The following is a 24340-nucleotide window of genomic DNA, read 5'->3' on the forward strand; positions in this document are numbered from 1 at the left end:
GTTTGTTAACAAGAAATTTGTGGAGTGGTTGAAAAACAAGTTTTATTGACTCCAACCTAAGTTGGAGTCAATAAAGTGTGTGTGCAATCTAAGTGTCACATGATCTGTCACATGATCTCAGTATACATACACTTGTTCTGAAAGGCCCCAGAGTCTGCAACACCACTAAGCAAGGAGCACCACCAAGCAAGCGGCACCATGAAGAACAATGAGCTCTCCAAACAAGTCAGGGACAAAGTTGTGGAGAAGTACAGATCAGGGTTGGATTATAAAAAAATATCAGAAACTTTGAACATCCCACGGAGCACCATTAAATCCATTATAAAAAAATTGAAAGAATATGGCACCACAACAAACCTGCCAAGAGAGGGCCGCCCACCAAAACTCACGGACCAGGCAAGGAGGGCATTAATCAGAGGCAACAAAGAGATCAAAGATAACCCTGAAGGAGCTGCAAAGCTCCACAGCGGAGATTGGAGTATCTGTCCATAGGACCACTTTAAGCCATACACTCCACAGAGCTGGGCTTTACGGAAGAGTGGCCAGAAAAAAGTAATTGCTTAAAGAAGAAAATAAGCAAACACATTTGGTGTTCACCAAAAGGCATGTGGGAGACTCCCCAAACATATGGAAGAAGGTACTCTGGTCAGATGAGACTATGATTGAGCTTTTTGTCCATGAAGGAAAACACTATGTCTGGCGCAAACCCAACACCTCTCAACACCCCGAGAACACCATCCCTACAGTGAAGCATGGTGGTGGCAGCAGTGGGGATGTTTTTGATCAGCAGGGAATTGAAGGAATGGATGGTGCTAAATACAGGGAAATTCTTGAGGGAAACCTGTTTCAGTCTTCCAGAGATTTGAGACTGGGATGGAGGTACACCTTCCAGCAGGACAATGACCCTAATCATACTGCTAAAGCAACACTCGAGTGGTTTAAGGGGAAACATTTAAATGTCTTGGAATGGCCTAGTCAAAGCCCTCAATCCAATTGAGAATCTGTTGGATGACTTAAAGATTGCTGTACACCAGCACAACCCATCCAACTTGAAGGAGCTGGAGCAGTTTTGCCTTGAAGAATGGGCAAAAATCCCAGTGGCTAGATGTGCCAAGCTTATAGAGACATACCCCAAGAGACTTGCAGCTGTAATTGCTGCAACAGGTGCACGCTCAAGTTTTCTGTTTTCTTGTCTTATTTCTTGTTTGTTTCACAATTTTTTTTATTTTGAATCTTCAAAGTGGTAGGCATGTTGTGTAAATGAAATGATACAACCCCCCAAAAAATCCATTTTAATTCCAGGTTGTAAGGCAACAAAATAGGAAAAATGCCAAGGGGGGTGAATACTTTCGCAATTGGGTTTAATGGTCAATTTCACTAATCACATATAGAGATGTTTTCTAATAATTTTATGACTGCCATGCAATGGTTTATAATTGTATTATTTTATCAGAGTTTTTTTTGTCACTAGCCCATTTCTCCATCATAGTTTTGGGCTTTTAGGAAAAGTTTCCATATGAGAATTTCACCATACACTCTTAGAAAAAAAGGTTTGCTTGCTTCATATATGGAACCCCTAAAAGTTAGAAATATAACCCTTTTATAGCTGTAGCTCAGTTGGTAGAGCATGGCGCTTGCAACGCCAGGGTTGTGGGTTCGTTTCCCACAGGGGGCCAGTATGAAAATGTATGCACTCTGGATAAGAGCGTCTGCTAAATGACTAAAATGTCAAATGTAAATGTATAGGGTTATTTTTTATCAGAACCCCAAGGGTTCTTCACCACTGAACCAAAATTGGTTCCTTGTATGGTGTCACGTCTACTCCCGTTCCCCCGCTCCGCGCTTGACGTCACCTGTCTGCTAACCACCGGCCCTGGCAATCTTCATTATGCACACCTGGACTTCATCATCACCTTGATTACCTTCCCTTTATTTAGCCTTCAGTAGCCTCAGTCATCTGGCAGTATTGGTTTGTTTTCATTCACGTTCTGTATGCTTCTAATGTTTTGTTTATCTGCATTCTTCATGATCAAACTCACCTTCTGCACCTGCTTCCTGACGTATACATGACATATGGGGTCATTTATGAATAATGGCTACTACTAATAAATAGTAATATTTTTAGCTAAGAATATGTTATAATAAACAATTAAATAAAGGACAAAAGAATACCAGCATCGTTTTTAGATTTTGTCATTATATGCAAAAAATAGTTTAGAAATATGCACTGGTGGCCAGGGAGGCATCTCTTTGTTTCAATGATGGCCCACGTCAATCTTGATACCAACTAAGGCTTACTTCTTTATGGAACAGTACAGTATGGTTTGTTGCATGGCTGGTTCTTGAGAAGAAGAAAAAGGAGCAAAAACATGAGTTAATCTTCAGAGATAAACATGAGTTAATCTGCCAAAATGAAGACAAAATGCTATGCAAACATAATTATTATGATGTAAATTAGAAGAACAACTTACATGCAGTTGTCAGCAGCAGGGAAAGAGAGATGCTCTGCCTCTGATATTTGGGTTACTGCCAGACTGAGCAAAACATAGAGAGTGTGTTAAAAGTAATGTAATGATTAACTAGGTTATTGAATCACCAAGACTAATTACCAGTGGTGTAAAGTACTTCAGTAAAAATACTCGAAAGTACTACTTAAGTAGTTTTTTGGGGTATCTGTACTTTACTTTACTATTTAAATTTTTGACTACTTTTACTTCACTACATTCCTAAAGAAAATATTGTACTTTTTACTCCATAAACTTTCCCTGACAACCAAAAGTACTTGTTACATTTTGAATGCTTAGCAGGACAGGAAAATTGTCAAATTCACGCACTTATCAAGAGAACACATGGTCAACCCTACTGCCGCTGGCCTGGTGGACTCACTAAACACAAATGCATCTTTTGTAAATAATGTCTGAGTGTTGGAGTGTGCCCCTGGCTATCCATACATTTTAAAAACAATTAAATGGTGCCATCTACTTTGCTAACATAAGGAATTTGAAATGATTTATACTTTTACTTTTGATACTTAAGTATATTTTAGCAATTACATTTACTTTTGGTATTTAAGTATATTTAAAACCAAATACTTTTAGACTTTTACTCAAGTAGTATTTTACTGGGTGACTTTCACTTTTACTTGAGTAACTTTCTATTAAGGTATCTATACTTTTACTCAAGTATGACAATTGGGTACATTTTCCACCACTGCTAATTACACCATTTATTATAAATAATTTAGATACACACTTCCTCTCAGTCAGCTCACTGCCCATGACCTGCATTCAACAGAGGTCAGCAACAGTCTTCTAATGGCTTCATGAAACATAGTCCCCTCACCAGACTCCACACTAAAATACTAAAATAAAAAGTAACAATTAGCTAATTGGCAATGTCATGCTGGGTCTGTAGCTCTATTCCATCATTTAAAAAAATACGTATATTTGTAAGAGTTAGCTAGCTTTCTTGTAAAGTGGTTAACTAAAGTAGCCTTTTCCTGTCTAGCTAGCTAGCTACCAAAGTTAGCTAGATAACTAGCTTACAAACAGTGCTCAAATTCTAATACAACTTTATCTATCTAGCCTAGCTATAGTTTATATCATATGACTTTGGCTTCATATATTTGAATTAAATAATCAACTTTGCTTACCTTAATAAATTGAAAAATAATGTGTAAGCTATTTGCAAGTTCAACCATCGTCCTCTTGCATCATCATGCTGGAATGGCAGCTGGTTTTTGAATAGTCTCAGTTGGTATTAGATAGATCATCACGGCCCGCCCGCCTGTGGGGAAAACAAAAAATGTAATATTGTAGGGCTTCCCTTTGCCCCTTTTCATGACGGTGCTAGCAGCCACGTGAGTGAGTGCTAACTAGCTACTGACCAGAACATTAAACTAGCCAAGAACAACAAAACCAACAAACGGACTGTACAGCTACAATTAGTGAGTGGAGTTACAAACTGACTATACTAAGCAAGTTAAATGTCTTACCTGTGATTAAATGTTTTCCACACACATAGCTACGTGTATTGGACACTGGGTCCCCACATTTCCCATGCCGATTAGCCTGAAGCCACAGGGCTCTTCTCGCAGGCTCTATTTCCCTAAGTGGGAGCATTGCGATCCGTAGGTCAGAAGTTTTGACCTGGTTACATGTAAAATTAACAATACAGCAGCTTTTTGGCATGTTTTGTTATTTCTATATAACAAAAAATCAACAACGAATTTGGCTCTTTAACAGGGGTCAATGGGAAAGAATGGTTGTTGGGGTGGGATAGGTGTGGGGTGTCCATGGGTGGCTTTTGACCATTTTATTGGATTCAACATTACTCAATGGTAGGAAGAGGTTTGGACCAAATCGGATGTTGGGTACAGATGTACTTTATTTATTTAATATTATGTGAATCCTGTAAATCAAAAGGGCCAATTTAGGTGCAAACAATTAACTTAATTTCTCAGAGATCAAAATATTTTTTTTACAAAATAATGTTTCAGGAATGCTAATCTAATGTTTCTAACTACAGAAACGATTTCAGAACAATCTGTGATGGTGGGTGTCATGGCTTGCTGAAATGAGATGGAATGACTCGAAGAAGCTAGAACGCATGATTAGACAGAAACATGGAGGAATGTCACCCATCCCAGACAAATTGACCGCAAAAACATCACTGACAAGAGTCAAGACTCATTAGATCATTCAACAAAGGACATAACACACCTCACTCATCATGTGTTATGGAAGTAGGCCAAGGTAGACTGTTTCATTCCCCATTGAACAATATTCTCCTACCCCCAATAGTAGGCTATATGATTGTTTTGTTTCCCCTTCAAGCCCACTAAAGGATTGCAGATCTTTACAACAACTATTCCTTATGTGCGTTCAATAGAAATCAAATAACCTTAATGCTTTTTGAAGGGATATGTCTGAAAATGTATAGCCTACACCATATCCTAACTCACCTAACATTGAATCGCTGACTTCCAAGAGATCCAGGCCGGTTATTACATTTTCTGTGAGAGAAAAGAGAAATGTGTTTGAGGACAATGCTGAACACAATACTGTGATCTCCTGAAGGCTACATTATAGCCAAAATGTAGCCTACATTAGGGATGCTGTTTGGCGTATGCTGTGCACCACTGTGTGGTGGAAATATGAACTGCAATTGGGCCTGGGAAGAAAGTTGTGCCCTCTTCCAAATTGTTCCAAAGTTTGGAGAGAGCTGTAAATCCGGTGGCATTTAACATGTACAATAATATATTTGTATTTTCTTCAAATCTCTCCGCCATTCCCTACTTCAGGGGGTGGTCCAAAATAGGGGAGTTTTTTTTTTTTTTGGGGGGGGGGGGCAAAGGGGAGGGTAGTGTGTTTTTTCCCTGGCTTACATTTGCTCTTCTGCTTTTGATATGACCCTAATAAAGTTTAGAAACGTTTGTGAAGGTCTGGTATGGTGTGGTATTATTAAGCTTTAGCTACTGCAGGTCTATGATATGAAGGCAGTGCGCCCCGGCGCTCCAACTGACTCCGACAGTTGAACTTGAGGTGAGGAAGACTGTATCAGGCCTACCACAGTTACTTCTATAATCGAACAATATAAGGCTTATCTTTATACAAAATATGTGGATCGAAAATGTACAAATTACCCTCCTTCTGTACGTCTATATCTGTATAGCAGATGCAGTAGCCATCTGACATAAAGAAATGCATGTCGGTGTCGTAGCAGGCCACTGGCATATCAATCTCTCTGGGGTTAACTTCTCTTCCTTTATATAGGCTATATAAATTTATATTGGTATTGACAAAGTATACTGAACAAAAATATAAACGCAACATGTAAAGTGTTGGTCCCATGTTTCATGAGCTGAAATAAAAGATCCCTGAAATGTTCCATACGCACAAAAAGCTTATTTCTCTCCACTTTTGTGCAGAAATTTGTTTACATTCGCTAGTGAGTGTTTCTCCTTTGCCAAGATAATCCATCCACCTGACAGGTGTGGCATATCAAGAAGCTGATTAAACAGCACAATCATTATACAGGTGCACCTTGTGCTGGGGACAATAAAAAGGGCACTAAAAATGTGCAGTTGTGTCACACAACACAATGCCACAGATGTCTCAAGTTGAGGGAGCGTGAAATTGGTATGTTGACTGCAGGAATGTCCACCAGAGCTGTTGCCAGAGAATGTAATGTTAATTTCTCTACCATAAGCCGCCACCAACGTCGTTTTAGAGAATTTGGCAGTACGTCCCACCGGCCTCACAACCGCAGACCACATGTAACCACGCCAGCCCAGGATCTCCACATCCGGCTTCTTCACCTGCGGGATTGTTTGAGACCAGCCACCCAGACAGCTGCTGAAACTGAGGAGTATTTCTGTCTGCAATAAAGTCCTTTTGTGGGGAAAAACTCATTCTGATTGGCTGGGCCTGGCTCCCCAGTGTTCGGGCCTGGCTCCCAAGTGGGTGGGCCTATGGCTGCGCCCCTGCCCAGTCATGTGAAATCCATAGATTAGGGCCTAATTCATTAATTTAAATTGACTGATTTCCTTACATGAACTAACAGTAAAATAATTGTTGCATGTTGCGTTTACATTTTTGTTCAGTATAGTATGGGTTGCACCTCAGTCACTTGGTCTCGTCATTGCCATTGTTATCAACGTTCCACAGACGCTGCAGCCACAGTGATGGCCAAAGGTAGAACAGGGGGCAAATGACTGTTTCGCCCAGTGCTGTAGTTGAGTCACTAAACCTTGTCCCCTGTGCTCGAGTCAGAATCAATATGGCTGAAGTCCGAGTTTATTACCCAGTCAGATATACAGTGCATTCGGAAAGTATTCATACCCCTTGACTTATTCCACAGAAAAACATCCCCACAGCATGATGCTGCCAGACATGACGCTTGGCATTCAGGCCAAAGAGTTCAATCTTGGTTTCATCAGACCAGAGAATCTTTCATCATTCCTGAGAGTCCTTTAGGTGCCTTTTGACAAACTCCAAGCGGGCCGTTATGTGGATTTTACTGAGGAGTGGCTTCTGTCTGGCCATTCTACCATAAAGGCCTGATTGGTGGAGTGCTGCAGAGATGGTTGTCCTTCTGGAAGGTTCTCCCATCTCCACAAAGGAACTCTGGAGCTCTGTCAGCGTGACCATCAGGTTCTTGGTCACCTCCCTGACCAAGGCCTTTCTCCCCCGATTGCTCAGTTTGGCTGGGCGGCCAGCTCTAGGAAGAGTCTTGGTGGTTCCAAACTTCTTACATTTATGAATGAAGGATGACACTGTATTCTTGGGGTCTTTCAACGCTGCAGACATTTTTGGTACCCTTCCCCAGACCTGTGTCTCGACACAATCCTGTCTCTGAGCTCTACGGACAATTCCTTCGACCTCATGGCTTGGATTTTGCTCTGACATGCACTGTCAACTGTGGGACCTTATATAGACAGCTGTGTGCCTTTCCAAATCATGTCCTATCAATTGAATTTACCACAGGTGGACTCCAATCAAGTTGTAGAAACATCTCAAGGATGATCAATGGAAACAGGATGCACCTGACCTCAATTTCGAGTCTCATAGCAAAGGGTCTGAGTACTTACGTAAGTAAGGTATGTTTTTTTATTTTTAATAAATTTGCAAAAAATGTCTAAAAACCTCTTTTCACTTGGTCATTATGGGGTATTGTGTGTGGATTGATGAGGAAAAAGGCTGTAACGTAACAAAATGTGGAAAAAGTAAATGGGTCTGAATACTTTCCAAATGCACTGTAGTGTAGTGGCAAGAGGAATTTAGTCAATAAATGTTTTGCTATCCCTTTGCCTTTCTTTCTGTCCCACCAAATGTTTGCATATAGGCTACTGTTAATGTTAGCAGGGCGACGTTCAGTTGCAAAACATTCTTGAACGTTGCAGATAGAAATTGCATGAATAGAGCAGACATTATTCCTTATTCAACTTGCCAGAGGCATGTTTGTTCTACATAGCATATTTCTATCTGAACGTTCCAAAATGTTGTGTCCTGCTGAACGTGTCCCCAGATTGTTAACTATACCCAGCTAATGCTAATGAGGTAACATGACTGAGCAAGGTGTAGGCTAAACAAATGGTTAACGGTCCGGTCTGCAAGTAGCCTAGTTTTAGAACAGCCTGCGATATGCTTTATGAATGTACAATGCGGCCCGCCAATGCACGATAGAAAGAAAAAAACATAGCGCCTGTATTATGGGTAATATCTTTTGAACAGTAATCTCTCAAGCCGTTTTCTCAGAGGAAAAAAAGAGGGAGACTTGGCTACAGAACCTGGGTATGAAATGCATTGGGGAAAGTGGGAGGGTTGAGCGAGACTACAAATTCAAAGAGACTACTTTTCTATACTCAAGGGAGAGAAAAACATAGCTAGACGACTGTTTAACTATAAATATAGCTAGATGACTGTTTTACTATAAACTCAATGCTGCTATTGTTTTCAAATTTCGTAAAGCCGCTTGTGTTTCTTAACCAGGCAAAGGGTAGCTAACTAGAAGGCTGGTGGTGACCGGTTAGCTATGGGGAAGCAAGAGCCGCTTGCACAATGTGTATAATCGGAGGCGGAGCCAGAGCGGAGCCCGTCTGCCCACATTCATCACTTGCTCCCCAGCTGATGTAGGCTGTGTGCCGCATCCTTCCCACTGCTGAACAGAACTGCGCATCTGTGCTGCTAATATTAATTGTGCCCGTTACTGAAAATCTCTCAAACTATTGTCCAGTCCCCTTAGTAGTCATATATAGTCAGAGATAAAAAATAATTTTCCTTTAGTTTTTTTCCTGGTTAATTTTAGTCAGTTATAGCCTCGTCAATTGCCACTGAAAAATAGGTGTTTGACGAATATTATGGTCACTATTTTTGTTGACGAAATTAACAATGAATGACACAAGTACAAATAAATAGTCAAACATTTTATATTTTACACCAACTGTTTTATTATGTGAGCATCTGCTCAGGTCACATGACCCCTCTGAAACCACCACTGGGGAACGAACATCTTACAAGCCACAGGGTCATAGGATGTATGACATAACAGGGGGGAGAACATAGTTGAGACAATGGGGGAAACTGTGATACAGAGCCAACATTTGTGTGGAGGTGGAGGACAAATATAAAGGTCTAGATAGAGTTACAACACGTTTTTACGCTTGAAGGGTTGTAATTCTCCCTGGGCTGGCTGGCTATACAAGAGTGATGCAAAACGTACACACGCAAGCGCTCTTTTACACAGGTGATGCAGATGACAAATTCCCAAATTCCTGTATGCTGAAAACGATTGTAGCTGCAGTTGACTGGTCTCTGGCCCTCATCTCTGAGAAACACAGCAGGAAGGAACATAAGTGCATATGAGGGAGGTTTCTGTTAAGAACACCTCCACTTCCTTAGTGATGTAGATGTTGGGCACGTGTAGGTGCGAGAGAGAGATCATTGCAGTTTGTGTCAGCCGTCTGTACAGTAGTAGAATAGAGAGCAGAGGTGGTACTAGACAAGCACAGGGTGGGAGACTTAGGGAGCACTTTGCCTTGGGGGCTGGGTGGGTGTCCAAACTTTGTCTTCACTCCCACCTCTCCTAGGTGATGGGGATGAGGCTTAGGCGCTGCTGAGGGCATCCACACCGGGCAGCACTTTACCTGTGGGCAGAGAGGAAGACATACAATATGGTCACCGCATTGCAGAATAAAATTATTTCTAAAATGAGTTTGAAAGTAGTTTATAAACAGTTAATTATTAGTTTATAAAACTATTACCAAGCATCTTTTGCATTAAGTCCTCATATCCATGTATGCTGTAACGTAACGTTATGACTAACTACTGTTCCCTGAAAGAGGGAAATGAAGTACAACATACTATGGGGAGGTGCACTCCTGTGACTTCAGTTGAAGTATCTACAAATCACACCTGACATGGCCAATGAAATCCGTGCCGCGCTGGAAGCCCTGCCTTCCACAGGTGATAAGTGTGAGTCTCGGATTAATTCCTTCGATTTAATACCGCTCTTTACCGAGCCCAGGAACGGGCAGCGCGGGGCCAAACAGTTGTTGTACCTCGTTTCCCTCCTTCAGGGAACAGTAGTTACAGTCATAACATTACATTCCCCTTTAGGCAGTCAACTTCGATATAACATATTATGGGGAAATATAATCACGCCCAAAGCCAGCGCCAATGGATACTAAATGAAACTGCTCATGGCAGACCACCAAGACCTGACCCGTCAAATGCGGCAGTCTGGGTGTTGCGCACCCGGCGCGCCCTAGTGACTTTCCCCTGTCCCAGCATTAAGCATACTGTGGGCTACACTGGGAGCAGTGACATCCAAGCGATAACACCTCACAAGTGTGTGGTGATGCCCAACTCGCTGCAGCACAAATATCTCCTATAGTCAACCATCCTATAGCCAATGCCCAAGACGCTGTCAGCTGCCTGGTGGAGTGGACGCGTACACCACTTGGTAACCCTTGACCCTATATGCCAGGGACATAGCCTCCACAATCCAGTGGGAGAGGTGCTGCTTTGACAGCGCCCTGCCGTGAGCTGGATTAGCAAAACAGACAAAAAGCTGGTCACATAACCGTATATCCCGTGTCCGTTCAATGTACGTGCGTAAAGCTCGCACCAGACACAGGGCATGTAACCGCTGTTGCTCTTCAGAAGAAAAGGGAAATGGCTCAAAAGCTAAGGACCTGTAGGACATAGCCATGACTTTCGGGGTGAAGGTCGCATTTGGACGCAACGTCACCTTAGGTCGCCTGGGGCAAACTGAGTACAGGAAGGGTTTACAGATAACGCGGAGGTCCCCAACACGTTTAGCCGAAGCCAAAGCCATGAGCAGGGAGGTTTTGTAAGAGAGAGGATCTTCAGATCCACCGACTCCAGAGGCTCAAAGGGGGCTGCACACAGTGCCTCCAAAACAGCTCCAAGTCCCATGTGAGACGCCGGTGAGGCTCCGCCAATTCCCACATGACATGCTGAGATGACGGCCACGTACACTTCTAACGTGGAGAAGGCCCGCCCCTGCTCGAAAAAGCTCCTTGAGGAACATAAGGATGTCCCTCACAGAGCACTGAAATAGAACAAGCCCTTTCTCTTAGCACCAGAGCTCAAACGCTTGCCACTTATATGCATATAGCCCTCTTGTGGAGGGCGCCCTTGCAGACTGAATGGTAGCAATAACATGTGGAGGTAAGCCTCTAGCCATCAGATTGGCCTTCTCAGGGGCCAGGCCCATAGGAACTAAATATCTGGCCTTGCGTGCCAAACCTGCCCGTGCGCCTGGGACAACAGGTCCCTGCAGAACGGGAGTTGCCACGGGTCCCCATCTAAAAAGTGAATGATTTCCGCGAACCAAGGCTGCCTGGGCCAATGGGGAGCCACAAAAATGAATTAATTAAGCCCTCCCGGCGCACCCTTTCCAACATGGGCTGAATCAGAACCACTGGTGGAAACGCGTAAGGGGGGTCCGAGGCCACTGGTGTAGTCCCCACTCCTGAGGAAGATGGCCCCCCCGGATGGCAGATACGCACCCGAGTTGAGGCAACAGGGAACATGCATCGCCCGAAGTGAGATCAAATGCGCACTGCTCCACAGTAACAGGGAGCGAGACAAGGTGAGGAGGGGGAGGGACCGAGTCCCCCTCTGCCTGTTGATGTACTGTATGCCACCATTGCCATGTTGGATCTGACCAGCACATGCCGGCCCGACAAACGCGAGGCGCCTGAGCGCTAAGTACACCATCAGAAGTTCCAGGTAATTGATATGCCGGGCACTCTGACACTGTCCATACTCCCCGAATTGAGTAACCATCACACAGCGCGCACCACCCTTTGGGGGGACGAGTCGTGACCACCTTGCGGGACAACACCTGGCCCATTAGACAGTACCCGGAGTTCTCTCCACTGGGCCAGTGCCTGAAGGCATGTCGGGGACACCTGAATCGACTGGTTTAGGTGGCGAAACGCATCCAAGAGCGTTGCTAGCACCCAGCGCGGGAACGGCTAAGTCAATAATAGTCCCAGGGGAATGACAACTATTATAGAAGCCATTATCCCCAGTAGGCGGAGGAACTGGGAAAAACCTACTGTGTGCCCCAACCACCCTCTGCACAATACACCTTCTCCAGCTGAGCAACCAAAAAGCGACAGTGCATGTTAGGGAGCGTAGGATTCGCATTAGCCACATCCTTGTTAGCAAACGGGGCTAGGTAGCCAGCTAGCTTGCCATCCACTGGAGGAGTGTGCACCAGCCCTGCCCCCTCCATCCCCTCCAGATCCACGAAGGTGCACACCCATGTAGTATCAGCTTAGCTGAATGCGGGTTGGACCAGGTTGTTGTCCATTCGTCAATGAAATCTGGAAACAGGGATAGGTGGTGCTTGACTGTGGCAGCCACAGGGGGCAGGTTCTTTCCACTTCTGCCACGGGGGTGAACATGGCCACTACACCTCCAAATGCATAGCTGCCCTGCAGCACAGTTCTATGAGCGATGCGTTGGATACCATGGTTTCCCCTGCTACTCCTGTAGGTAGGTGGCTATATCTGAACAAAGTCCTCTTCGTCACCCGAGAAACCACCAGAGCCATCCTGAGACACCACCCGAACCTGGGCCCTGTATGTAACCAGCAGTCTCAAAATCGCTATGTTGGGATGCTAGTTCCACCTGTTCCAACCAAAGCCCCAAGTCCCTCTCCACTTCTTGCCCATTGGTCCCAGCCGAGGTACTGGCATCCGGGAAAGGAAAGCTTCCTCAGAGAGAAAGCTTCCAGAGAGTTTGCACGCAGTACGTGGCAATGCACACATGGACTGGTTCGAGAGAGGGCCACCTGAGCGTGTTCCAAGCAGAGACAAATTACACATAAATTGTGAGTATCTTTCAGAGAAATAGTACACTACAAGTCAAAAGTTTGGACACACCTACTCATTCAAGGGTTTTTCTTTATTTTTAAATTGTTTTACATTGTAGAATAATAGTGAAGACATCACAACTATGAAATGACACATATGGAATCATGTAGTAAACAAAAAAGTGTTAAACAAATCAAAATATATGTTATATTTGAGATTCTTCAAATAGCCACCCTTTGCCTTGATGACAGCTTTGCACACTCTTGGCATTCTCACAACCAGCTTCATAAGGTAGTCACCTGGAATGCATTTCAATTAACAGCTGTGCCTTCTTAAAAGTTAATTTGTGGAATTTCTTTCCTCCTTAATGCGTTTCAGCCATTCAGTTGTGTTGTGACAAGGTGGGGGGGGGGGGGGGTATACAGAAGATAGCCCTATTTGGTAAAATACCAAGTCCATATTATGGCAAGAACAGCTCAAATAAGCAAAGAGAAATGACAGTCCATCATTACTTTAAGACATGAAGGTCAGTCAAAATGGAAAACTTCAAGAACTTTGAAAGTTTCTTTAAGTGCAGTCACAAAAACCTTCAAGCGCTATGATGAAACTGGTTCTCATGAGGACCGCCACAGGGATGGAAGACCCAGAGTTATCTCTGCTGCAGAGGACAAGTTCATTAGAGTTACCAGCCTCAGAAATTGCTGCCCAAATAAATGCTTCACAGAGTTCAAGTAACAGACACATCTCAACATCAACTGTTCAGGGGGGACTATGTGAATCAGGCCTTCATGGTCGAATTGCTGCAAAGAAACCACTACTAAAGGACACCAATAAGAAGAAGAGACCTGCTTTGGCCAAGAAACACAAGCAATGGACATTAGACCAGTGGACATTTGTTCTTTGGTCTGGAGTCCAAATTGGAGATTTTTGGTTCAAACCGCAGTGTCTTTGTGAGACGCGGTGTGGACGAACGGATGATCCCTGCATGTGTAGTTCCCTGCGTAAAGCATGGAGGAGGAGGTGTTATGGTGTGGGGGTGCTTTGCTGGTGACACTGTCTGTGATTTATTTAGAATTCAAGGCACACTTAACCAGCATGGCTACCACAGCATTCTGCAGCGATACGCCATCCCATCTTGTTTGGGCTTAGTGAGACGATCATTTGTTTTTCAACAGGACAATGATCCAACACACCTCCAGGTTGTGTAAGGGCTATTTGACCAAGAAGGAGAGTGATGGAGTGCTGCATCAGATGACCTGGCCTCCACAATCCCCCGACCTCAACCCAATTGAGATGGTTTGGGATGAGTCGGACGGCAGAGTGAAGGAAAAGCAGCCAACAAGTGCTCAGCATATGTGGGAACTCCTTCAAGACTGTTGGAAAAGCATTCCATGTGAAGCTGGTTGAGAGAATACCAAGAGTGTGCAAAACTGTCATCAAGGCAAAGGGTGGCTATTTGAAGAATCTCAAATATAAAATATATTTTGATTTATTTAACACTTTTTTGTTTACTACATGATGCCATATGTGTTATTTCATACTTTTGATGTCTTCACTAATATTCTACAATGTAAAAAACAGTAAAAATAAAGAAAAACCCTTGAATGAGTAGTTGTGTCCAAACTTTGACTGGTAGTGTAGGTCAAAAGTCCGGATGAAACCGTGGTGACGTCACTCACCCTCCAGAAGCTCCAGACTGGCTCCGCCTCCTGTGCTGACATGGCTGACCTTGTCCTCTGTGCCCCATTTGGCGCAGCAGGTAGCTGTGTCGCCTCCACCTGGGCATCACCAAGACAACATGGGGGTAACATTAAGGTCATACAGACCCTTCACTGTGATAGTGATCATTCACTACTATAGATTTGAGGAAGAAAGGGTGTTGGTATTTGGCGCTATCTAACGGTGACAATGATATCAACAAAAAGAGTGGATAAAGAAAAGCTTCCAATGAAAATGCCAGAGCAAGCATAAACTTGAATAAAAATATGTTAACATTATACTCAGTAGCAGGCTTGGTTTCCTGAATGATCTCAATTATACATGTAGCTATTCATTTGCAAACATTGGTCTCAGGTGCCTGGTGAAAGACGTGCTTTATGGTAATTGTGCAAACAGTGTTATCGGGTCTTACCGATGATTGTGACGCAGCCTGAGTTGGTGACCTCCACCACTTTGTCCATCAGGCTCTTGGTTCCTTTGGCGAAGTTCTCAAACTCAAACACACCCACGGGGCCGTTCCACACGATCTGCTTGGCTCTGCCTACAGCCTCTGCGAAGAGCTTGTTGCTCTCTGGTCCACAGTCCAGACCCTGAGGAGAACAGAGGGACACAGAGCTCAACCCCAGTTTTACATGTTGTTATCGAGGGTATTCATCTACAATGTCTACATAAAACCGTCCTATATTTTATTTCACTATTAAAGTGATACAGTATATCAAATCGCTAGCTAGCACAATAATTCCCATGACCACCCCTCAAGAAGACAAAACCCAATCAGGGTTGTGTTCATTAGGTAACAAATGGAAGAAAACGGTCTGAAACTTGGAGGGACTCATTTTAGTTTTCTGTTACAAAGCATTTCAAAATGTTTTCCATTGCATGCCCTTATGAACATGACCCAGGTTGCTCACCATCCAGCCTGCGGGGATGCCAGCGGCCACGGTGGCGGTGCCAGTCTGGGCATGCTCGTCAAACTTCTCGGCAGTGATGAAGTCGACGGGGAGGTTGATCTTGACCTTGTTTTTCTCAGCCTTGGCCATCAGCTCCTTGACGATCTTGGCGCCCTCATCATCATACAGGGAGGTGCCGATCTGCCAGGGAAGAGAGGATCACTCATTGTAATATTTCAACTATAACCACCATGATATACACCATGGTCAATCATTGAACATATTTAACTAGGTGTCGCGTTAACAAAGGATTCTGTGTTTCACACAGAAAAGGAAAGATAAAACTCAAAAATCTTGCTGCGTTCTGTAAACGCAGATCTAAAATGCTTCTTATTGTAAATTCTGCTCCGCTTCAGTCAGGGTTCACTCCAAATCATGAATGTTAAAGGAGTAATTTAGTGCTTCAGTTGCATTACATTTGCTCTGGTCATTGGATCACCAGACAGCGCTCTGACTGATGTGTAGGCTACTTTTCTCTGGTACTTTCCTCCAGTGTAGTTTTTCTCTGGTAGGAAGTTAAAATGCAAGATTAACTTCAAGCGAAACATTAGGAAATGAAAGCTAGTTAATTTACTTATGTGTGGCTGCTAGCCAAACAGCGTTGCACTTCTGTCATTTCTCATCTGATGAACGATATTCTGCCGAATGTGTTGCACTAATGTATTTTGTGTTAAGAAAAACTATAGTTACACGCCCCTTATTATTCTATTGAAGCAAAAAGTGACTTTCAATATAAAACACAGGTGAAATGGTTGAAAGCAGATTTTTTGATGGTCTGCATTTTTTAAATGCAGATTTCTGAAAGCTAATGCGACCCCTGATTTAACTAGATTGTGCTGAGGCGTGAGTGAGTTCCGAGTTATGTTCAATCAAATAGGAGGTTAAAATCATGATATAAATACAATTGGCCAAAAAAGGGGCAGAATCATCCTCTCCATTTCTCCCCTCCAGTGTCTCCCTTAAACAAAGTATAATCTCCCTCAGTCTTCCTCCCCCCTCTCTGTCCTCACCTCCATGTTGTTGAGGACCTTGAGGAAGGTGAAGGCCATGCCACCACCGATGATCATCTCATTGACCTGGTCCAACATGTTGTTGATCAGTTGAATCTTGTCCTTGACCTTGGCTCTGCACACAACAGAGAGAAACTATGAAAACATATGAACACACTGGTAAACATAGTAAGACAATGACATGAAGCCCATTTATTTGAAGCCCATATCTATCATCCATTATAAAACACACTCAATTACAATGAGTTACAATGTAGTCATAATGCAGTGTTAGTGTAGTTATAAACACACATGGTAAAACATTGTTATGGAAAGGTTTCTAGTTGAGGAAGATAGCCATATTGGGAAAGTCATTTTGTTGGTGTTACATTATTTGTTTCCTGTTGTATAATGAATTTAGTGCTAAATCCTACCGCCTTTCATTAATTGTCGTGTGGCTTATTATTAGCCAACTCACGTCAATGTACTTTGTCACTGGCAGTGGCCAAAAAGCTGAACTGAGTTGAAAACTGGGGTCATCTTTGAAAATACACAACTGTGGCAGTGAAAGAACCTGATTGGATATAGCGGTTGCACAATGCCAGGATGATATGGACTCTGACACTGGGCCAATTTCGACATGTGGCCAACGGTAGCTAGCTGTGTGTGTGCGTGGCTCAACTTTCCCACTGTGCAAGGCTGTAAAGTGGCCAGTGGTAAGGGAAGACTAGAATGCATAAGTAAAGTACTGTCACACAGATTGAGGTATTACATAATAAACTTAAAATGAACTAGTCCATTGTTGATATAGTCCCAAAATATTTTGCATGTCAGCAATCAAGTTTAAGATATACATCTTTCAAAATACAGAAATACAGCCGGTATGATGTATTTCTGTAATCTGAAAGATCTATATCTTAACTTGATTGTTGACATTCAAAACATTTTGGGACTATATCAACAATGGACTAATGAAACAAATACCAAATGATAGTTTTTGGGTGGACATTTCCTTTAACACTAGAACCTCTAGCTAAAGCAGTCATTTTGACTGCTCATGAATGTATTTATTTTAATTACTCTGCCATTTTTTAAGTCATGCCTCCATCCTTGACTTTTCCTAAATAAGTCTATAGAACACACCGTTGTTAGAATCTTAATATCACAAACAGAATTGGAGTTAAACAGTTTTATGAGGGCACGTCATTTTTAAAATGGTTTTCCCCGTTGCCCCCCCCCCTCCTCCCAACAGTAGGGCCTGCTCCGCTCCTTCTCCCGACAGTGGAATGTGCCGTGCCCAGTTGATAATCACCCTGATAATTGCCTGGAAACTTAACCTAAACTAATTTCACACCTATAACAGATTAAATAAATGAAGTAAAGTGTGATGGGGGAGAATGTACTCCCGAGTGGCGCAGTGCTAGCTTCCTGGTTCGATTCCAGGCTCTGTCGTAACCGGCCGCGACCGGGAGACCCATGAGGCGGCGCACAATTGGCCCAGCGTCGTCCAGGGTAGGGGAGGAAATGGCCGGCAGGGATGTAGCTCAGTTGGGGTTCGATTCCCACAGGGGGCCAGTATGAAAAAATAATATATATATATATATATATATATATATATATATATATATATATATATATATATATATATATATATATATATATATATATATAAATAATGTATGCACTCACTAACTGTAAGTCGCTCTGGATAAGAGCGTCTGCTAAATGACTAAAATGTAAAGGGTGAGTTGATGAGTGAGGGGAAGCGAATTATGCATAATGATGTAATCACCAATTGTGAATGAAGACATTCTATTGTATTGGTATATTCTAATGATAATCTCAAAATGGTATGTACCCTATATCAGTCCACCAAATCCAAGCAGTCTTATCAGTCTACTCTAGTCTACTTGGAGTACACAGTGAGAGCGTGCTTAATTTAAAATGGCAAGAAGACCAAGACGAATGTATGCACATGCTGCGTTAGCACTGCCACAAGTTCTGAATGAAAACGACTCAGATGTCAGGGCAGAAATTAATCATGACATCTGATGATTATTCTTCCGATTCTGAGCCTCAGCCTGAATAACACAGAGGCCTAAGCGCAAAAAAGGCAGAACGGTGCGCACTAAGCAGGTGCCCGTGCCACTACCAAATGAAACAGTGAGACAGGAGAGAGGAACGGACAGCACCGTTTAGATAGAACAAGCCAGTGACAATGCAATGGGCCGATTATCAGCACAAAATCTCATCACTAAGCGCGCAGGTCATACATCTCAAGCAAAAAACAATATCAGCAATGCACTCACCATCTGTCATTGTTTATGTGACATGGACATGCTACAGCATTCAGGGACTGTGGCTAAGGCGCACATGGAGTAAGGAGACACTGCCTGGGATCTGACTGTTGATGAGCTGGAAGCGTTCATTTCAATCCTGTATGTCCGTGGAGCATTCGGTGTAAAGAGCTTCTATATGGAGAGCTTCTGGTCAGATATCTATGGGATACTTTTCTTTGGAGAAACCATGTCACGGGATCGCTTCAGAGAGATCATGCGTTACCTCCATTTTGATGACAAAGAAACAGACAAATTCGCTATGGTATCCAACAAATAAATAATAGACAATTTTTGACTGCTGTCATATCAACACATTCATTATAATGCCATTATTGATTTTGTGCTGATTTTTACTATTTATCAAGCACACTAGGCGCTTAGTGATTTTAGGTTACTGATGTTTTCATTTGACCGCGCATCTTGCTGACCATGCGTCTTGGTGGTTGCGGTATTTTTTTTATTTTGTCATTATAAAAAGCTGTCACCATGTTCTAATACATACACTTTTTGTTTCATAGTTGTAACAATGGACACTACACAAATACAATTTATTGAAAAATTGTTTTTTGTGCTGTTTTGTTTTTACTTATAGCCTACAGTAACAAAAACAAATGAAAAAGCTATTGTTTTATTTGAAATAAAATAATCGTATTCTAAAAATCGTGTTCATAAAAAACAACCAAATGATTATTTTCGCAATAGCATATATGAAATGTATTAATTACACTGTTAGAATGTTGCAGTCAAAATGACTGCTCATTAGCTTGAAAGGGGGTCCCTCGAGGCTCAGCGGTTTTGTGTTAAGGTCTCTATTCCTGGATTGCCTCTTCTGTATTTAAGAGAGACCTTAAAGCACTGCACTTGAGTATGAAACTACAACAGCCCAAGGCTGATATATCAGAGAAAAATAGAGATTGAGTGAGGGAATGAGTGGCAGAGAATAGAAAGAGTGAAAGAGAGCGAGAGTGTGAGATAAATATTTAAGTGAGGTTGCATGGCTTTTATTGTGCCTATAATAGACTAGATGAAGTCTATTTTAGCTGGAGAGCTAGTTGAAGAGCCAGTGCTCAATAGAGTGATACCAGAGAAGCAGATGCAGGCCTCTGGGTACTTTATTCCTAATTGATCACCGATGTGCTATCCCAGGACCATCCATAACCAGAGCCATGTTAAACTAAACCACCAAACTGTCTCTGGACCAGTTACTTACCCTCCGAGGATGGCCAGAAAGGGCCTGGCTGGTTTCTCCAGAGCCATGGCAAAGTAGTCCAGCTCCTTCTTCATCAGGAAACCTGCAGCCTTCTGGGACAGGTTCACTCCAACCATGGAGCTGGGAGAGGGAGAGGCGGGTATGCGGGTAAGGGGAGAACAGGAGAGAAAGTAAGGGATAGGAAAAGCAGTGCGAGAAACAGAAGCAGGGAGACAGAAAAAGAGAGGAAGAGAGGTAGAAAGAAGGGAAGAAGACGAAGGAAACTAGGAGACACTGAGTGGCAATGAGTGATTTGACAGAAAAATAATTTCCTCTTGAAGGACAATCATCATCACTCCACAGTAGTGTCCAGTGACCCTACCTGTGGGCTCTGTGTGCTGTGCCGAAGGCATCGTTGATGTAGACATCTCCCAGTTTAGACAGAGAGGCTCTGAAGGAATCAATCTGCTCCTGGGTTGCTTTGGTCTAGCAGAGAAAGGAGAGAGGATAGGACACATTGTTATAGACGGCAGAGGGCTCAGGTTACAACCAACAGGCTCTATTACATCTAGAATACAGAGCTGTACGGCCCATTGTGCGGTATACAGAGAGGCCTCATTTATTCATATAGATGGTATCGATGCCTAGTCATTCTTCATGTGAAGTTATAGAACATTGTTAATTTTGCAAATTCAACAATATGACCCATATCTACACTGAGTGTACAAAACTGCTCTTTCCATGACAGACTGACTTGGTAAATCCAGGTGAAAGCTATGATCCCTTATCGCCTTCAATCAGTGTAGATGAAGGGGAAGAGAGTTTAAAGAAGGATTTTTATGCCTTGAGAAAAATGGAGACATGGATTGTGTAAGTGTGCCATTCAGCACACCAGTTTGAGTGTGTCAAGAAATGCACAGCTGCTGGTTTTTTCACGCTCAGTTACCTGTGTGTATCAAGAACGGTCCACCACCCAAAGGACATCCAGCCAACCTGACAACTGTGGGAAGCATTGGAGTCAAAATGGGCCAGCATCCCTGTGGAATGCTTGACACCTTGTAGAGTCCATGCCCGACAAATTGAGGCTGTTCTGATGGCAGTTGATCAACTGTATTAATGGTCTATAATACATGTGGCAGATCACTAGGTGTGGCACATAGGTGGATAGTGATGCGAGACAATTCAGAGGCGCAACACATAAGGCATGGTTCAAAACCAGGCAAAAGCTGGTATATTTATAAAATGAAAAGGTGGTTTACAGAAATGGTCCAAACTTGGTCCAATCTTTCCGAGCGGCCATCTTTGTTGTGGCGACTTTGGTACCAGGGCTCCTCCTGGCTGGCAGCTGCAACCTTGGGGTGTGGGAGGTGAGACTCTATTCCATGGTGGTTAGTCATTCATGTCTCTTCATTTGCCATCTTTGGTTCTGAATGTTTCCCATAAGAAACATTACCATATGAAATGGATTCACTCACCAAGTTAGTGGGTTCCAGGTAGTTCGACGTTTGGCACTCATCTTCCATCTCCCGCTCAGCATCCCACCACCACTCTTCTTCTTGAGTGCACTGGGCCTTCAGCATTGCACTGGGGTCACACTCACATGCATCATGGTTAACATCAGCATGGGATCGGCAGTTTTGAGATGCATCATTCTTATGAGATTCATCAAGCCTGTCAGTCTGGCTACTCACAGAGATCAAATCTGGTGGGGCGTCCGTCTGGCTGTGACCATCTATTAATGTGCTGGTTTGGCAGCTTACATCTTGAGGAACAGTATAAGACTCACCAATCTGGGTTTCTTCATCTTGACCCTCGGGTACCTGCACCAGTTCACCCACTTTGGCCTGTAGCTCACTCCTCTCCCGCTTCAAGTTCTCAATGCACTTTCCTTGGACTGTGCATTCTTCATTGAGGTCATCAACCTCTTCTTGAAGACACTTTTTCTCTTCAGTTTTGCACAGGAGATCTTGAAGAATGTTCAGCCTCCTCTTCAAGTCTTCATGCTTCATCGTGTGGAGCACATTTTCTTATATTTACCTGTTTCAAAGTTTGCAGCTCCTGCAAAGTCCCCTTCCAATACTTCTCCAGCTTGGTGGTTCGCTGTTGCTCTTTCTGTTTCAGCAGGCTTTCTTCAGCCTTCTTCCTCTTCTCAGCTTCAGCAGTTAGCGGAGCCTTTAGCTCATTTTCTGGTTTGCTGACAGAACCTTTGACTTCTTGCCCAAACCCAGCCCCTTCTTGCTCAGGGGACTGGGTGAGTAAATGTCCATTCTCCATGCTGACGATACACTGTAAAGTACTACTCCTGGCCAACACATCCGGTTCTGATTGCCAGGCCTTTTGGTGATTGTCTAGCGCCACATCCATCATGTTATTTAGAGCTTTCCATAGCTCCATTGACCATTTTTCCATCTCACATCTCTGGGCACCTGGTGGCTTCTTCAGGAAGTTTAGGAGGAACTCCCTTTGAGCTTCAGGCAGTACTTCTTTGCCTTCCCCCTGCAGCCAGAACAGTGAGGGGATCCATCATCCATCCATGAATGTCTGCGGCCATTTTTGTGCAAATGTGCGCTCTGAATTCTCTCATGCACTACACCTCTAGGCCTGGGTTTCCCAAACTCTGTCCTGGGGCCCCCCCTGGGTGCACATTTTGGTTTTTGCCCTAGCACTACACAGCTGATTCAAATAATCAAAGCTTGATGTGTTGGTTATTTGAATCAGCTGTGTAGTGCTAGGTCAAAAACCAAAGTGTGCACCAAGGGGGGAGGGGGGAGCAGGTCAGAGTTTGAGAAACCCTGCTCTAGAAGCCACTAGGTAAAGCTGTGCCTGCATTAACTCCACCAGTGTGGCACATATGAGTAGTGATGCAAGACTATACAGCGGCTCAACACACAAGGCATGATACAACGGTATGGTGATTTACACAAATGCTCCAAACTTCAAGAGAAAAAACACTGGCCTCCACACTTAGATCATTACTGAACATAAAAGGGACGTTTTATATTTTACAACTTGAAGGGCGGCAGGTGGCTTAGTGGGTAAGAGCGTTGTGCCAGTAACCGAAAGGTCGCTGGTCCTAATCCCTGAGCCGACTAGGTGAAAAATCTGTCGATGTGCCCTTGAGCAAGGCACTTAACCCTAAAATTGCTCCTGTAAGTCGCTCTGGATAAGAGCGTCTGCTAAATGACCAATTAATTTAATTTAATTAACAACTTCATGTTAGAGGGTCGCTCACACTGAAAGTAGCCTATGGGCCAGGAGAGACTAATCCATGTTCTTTGAAGAGCCATTTCTATACGCTTACGTGTCTTTTTGTAGAGCAAAACTTTTTGTGGAAAGTACTACGTTGCGTACAAACCCCCCCCTGCACTCAACATCGTTGAGATACATTGAGTTTCATGTAAGCCTATTTGGCGGGGAAACTGAAGGGAGCTGTAGCCTTTTTCCTGTTTCTGAATCTTTTATTGAAGAATGTGAAACTGTGCGTTTGCTGCTTTTCATGAAATCATGTAGCTGTTCTTTAGGGTATGGCCTAAAATAAATGTGTTCATATAGGCAGAATATTATATTTTATAGCATAGGCTACAGAATGTATTAAAATAAACAGATCAAGCGAAAATATTCAGATCTGATAAAAGGCCGACATTTGGTATTTTCAATTTTTTTTAAAGACTGTCACATGAGAACAGAAATGGAAACATTGTGATTTTAGAGACACAAAGTAACAATAGCCTCTATGATTAAAGGGATCCGGGTCCATCTAGTACAGGGCTCTCACTATTATCATTATTTACATCATTCAAATTCACCATATTGTATTGTGATCCAACGTGGATCACAACTGTCTTCAACGAGACATCAAAATATTCTGGACTTTCCCGCACTGGCTGTTTTCGCACTGTGTGCTATAGGCCTATCACAACAGCGGTTTGTCACTTGACTCTCATTCCCAAAAATATTTCCTGGATCAGCTGATGATGGTCGACAATTTCACTACGCCTAACTAAACAGCTGGATACCAAATGTGCACCCAACAAGTAAGGTCTATTAGACTATGCATAGCCTATTGAAGAACCACGCAAGTTAGAGGTGACTTTTGGTTCAAAGTGTTCGATTTTGCAATTGCATACATCATTTTGGATTTGTGTGCCCATGAAAAGGGGTTTAACGGCATAGCCTAACATATCATTATGAACACAATCTCATAGACTCAGCAAGACTTTTGTCCCGCTGATGGCCCATAAGGGGTCGGTGGGTTTCGTATTCAGATGATTAATCTTTCAGAACATTCACACCTAGCCTAC

At 43.2% G+C, this 24340-nt stretch overlaps 1 protein-coding gene and 1 long non-coding RNA gene across 2 annotated transcripts in view; both read right to left on the reverse strand.

Annotated features, from left to right (window-relative positions):
- Nucleotides 1-2177: 2177 nt before the first annotated feature.
- On the reverse strand, nt 2178-3766 carry LOC311142562. The gene is made up of 4 exons (XR_014614344.1): nt 3653-3766; nt 3253-3361; nt 2472-2534; nt 2178-2341 (listed from the first exon to the last, which is right to left on the reverse strand). It is a non-coding gene; the product is annotated as an uncharacterized lncRNA (long non-coding RNA).
- Nucleotides 3767-8913: 5147 nt separating this feature from the next.
- Nucleotides 8914-24340, reverse strand: part of LOC311142371 (phosphoglycerate kinase) — a 28385-nt gene continuing 12958 nt past the window's right edge. Inside the window, exons 5-11 of the mRNA XM_084178015.1 lie at nt 20422-20525; nt 20061-20180; nt 16533-16647; nt 15484-15663; nt 14985-15162; nt 14533-14631; nt 8914-9646 (exon numbers count right to left, since the gene is read on the reverse strand). Coding sequence (XP_084034141.1) covers nt 9606-9646; nt 14533-14631; nt 14985-15162; nt 15484-15663; nt 16533-16647; nt 20061-20180; nt 20422-20525 — 837 coding nt within the window. The 3' untranslated portion in view covers nt 8914-9605. The remainder of the gene's footprint in view (nt 9647-14532; nt 14632-14984; nt 15163-15483; nt 15664-16532; nt 16648-20060; nt 20181-20421; nt 20526-24340) is intronic.

The sequence above is a fragment of the Coregonus lavaretus genome, assembly GCF_964263955.1.
Source record: "Coregonus lavaretus genome assembly, chromosome: 15".
Taxonomy (NCBI): domain Eukaryota; kingdom Metazoa; phylum Chordata; class Actinopteri; order Salmoniformes; family Salmonidae; genus Coregonus; species Coregonus lavaretus.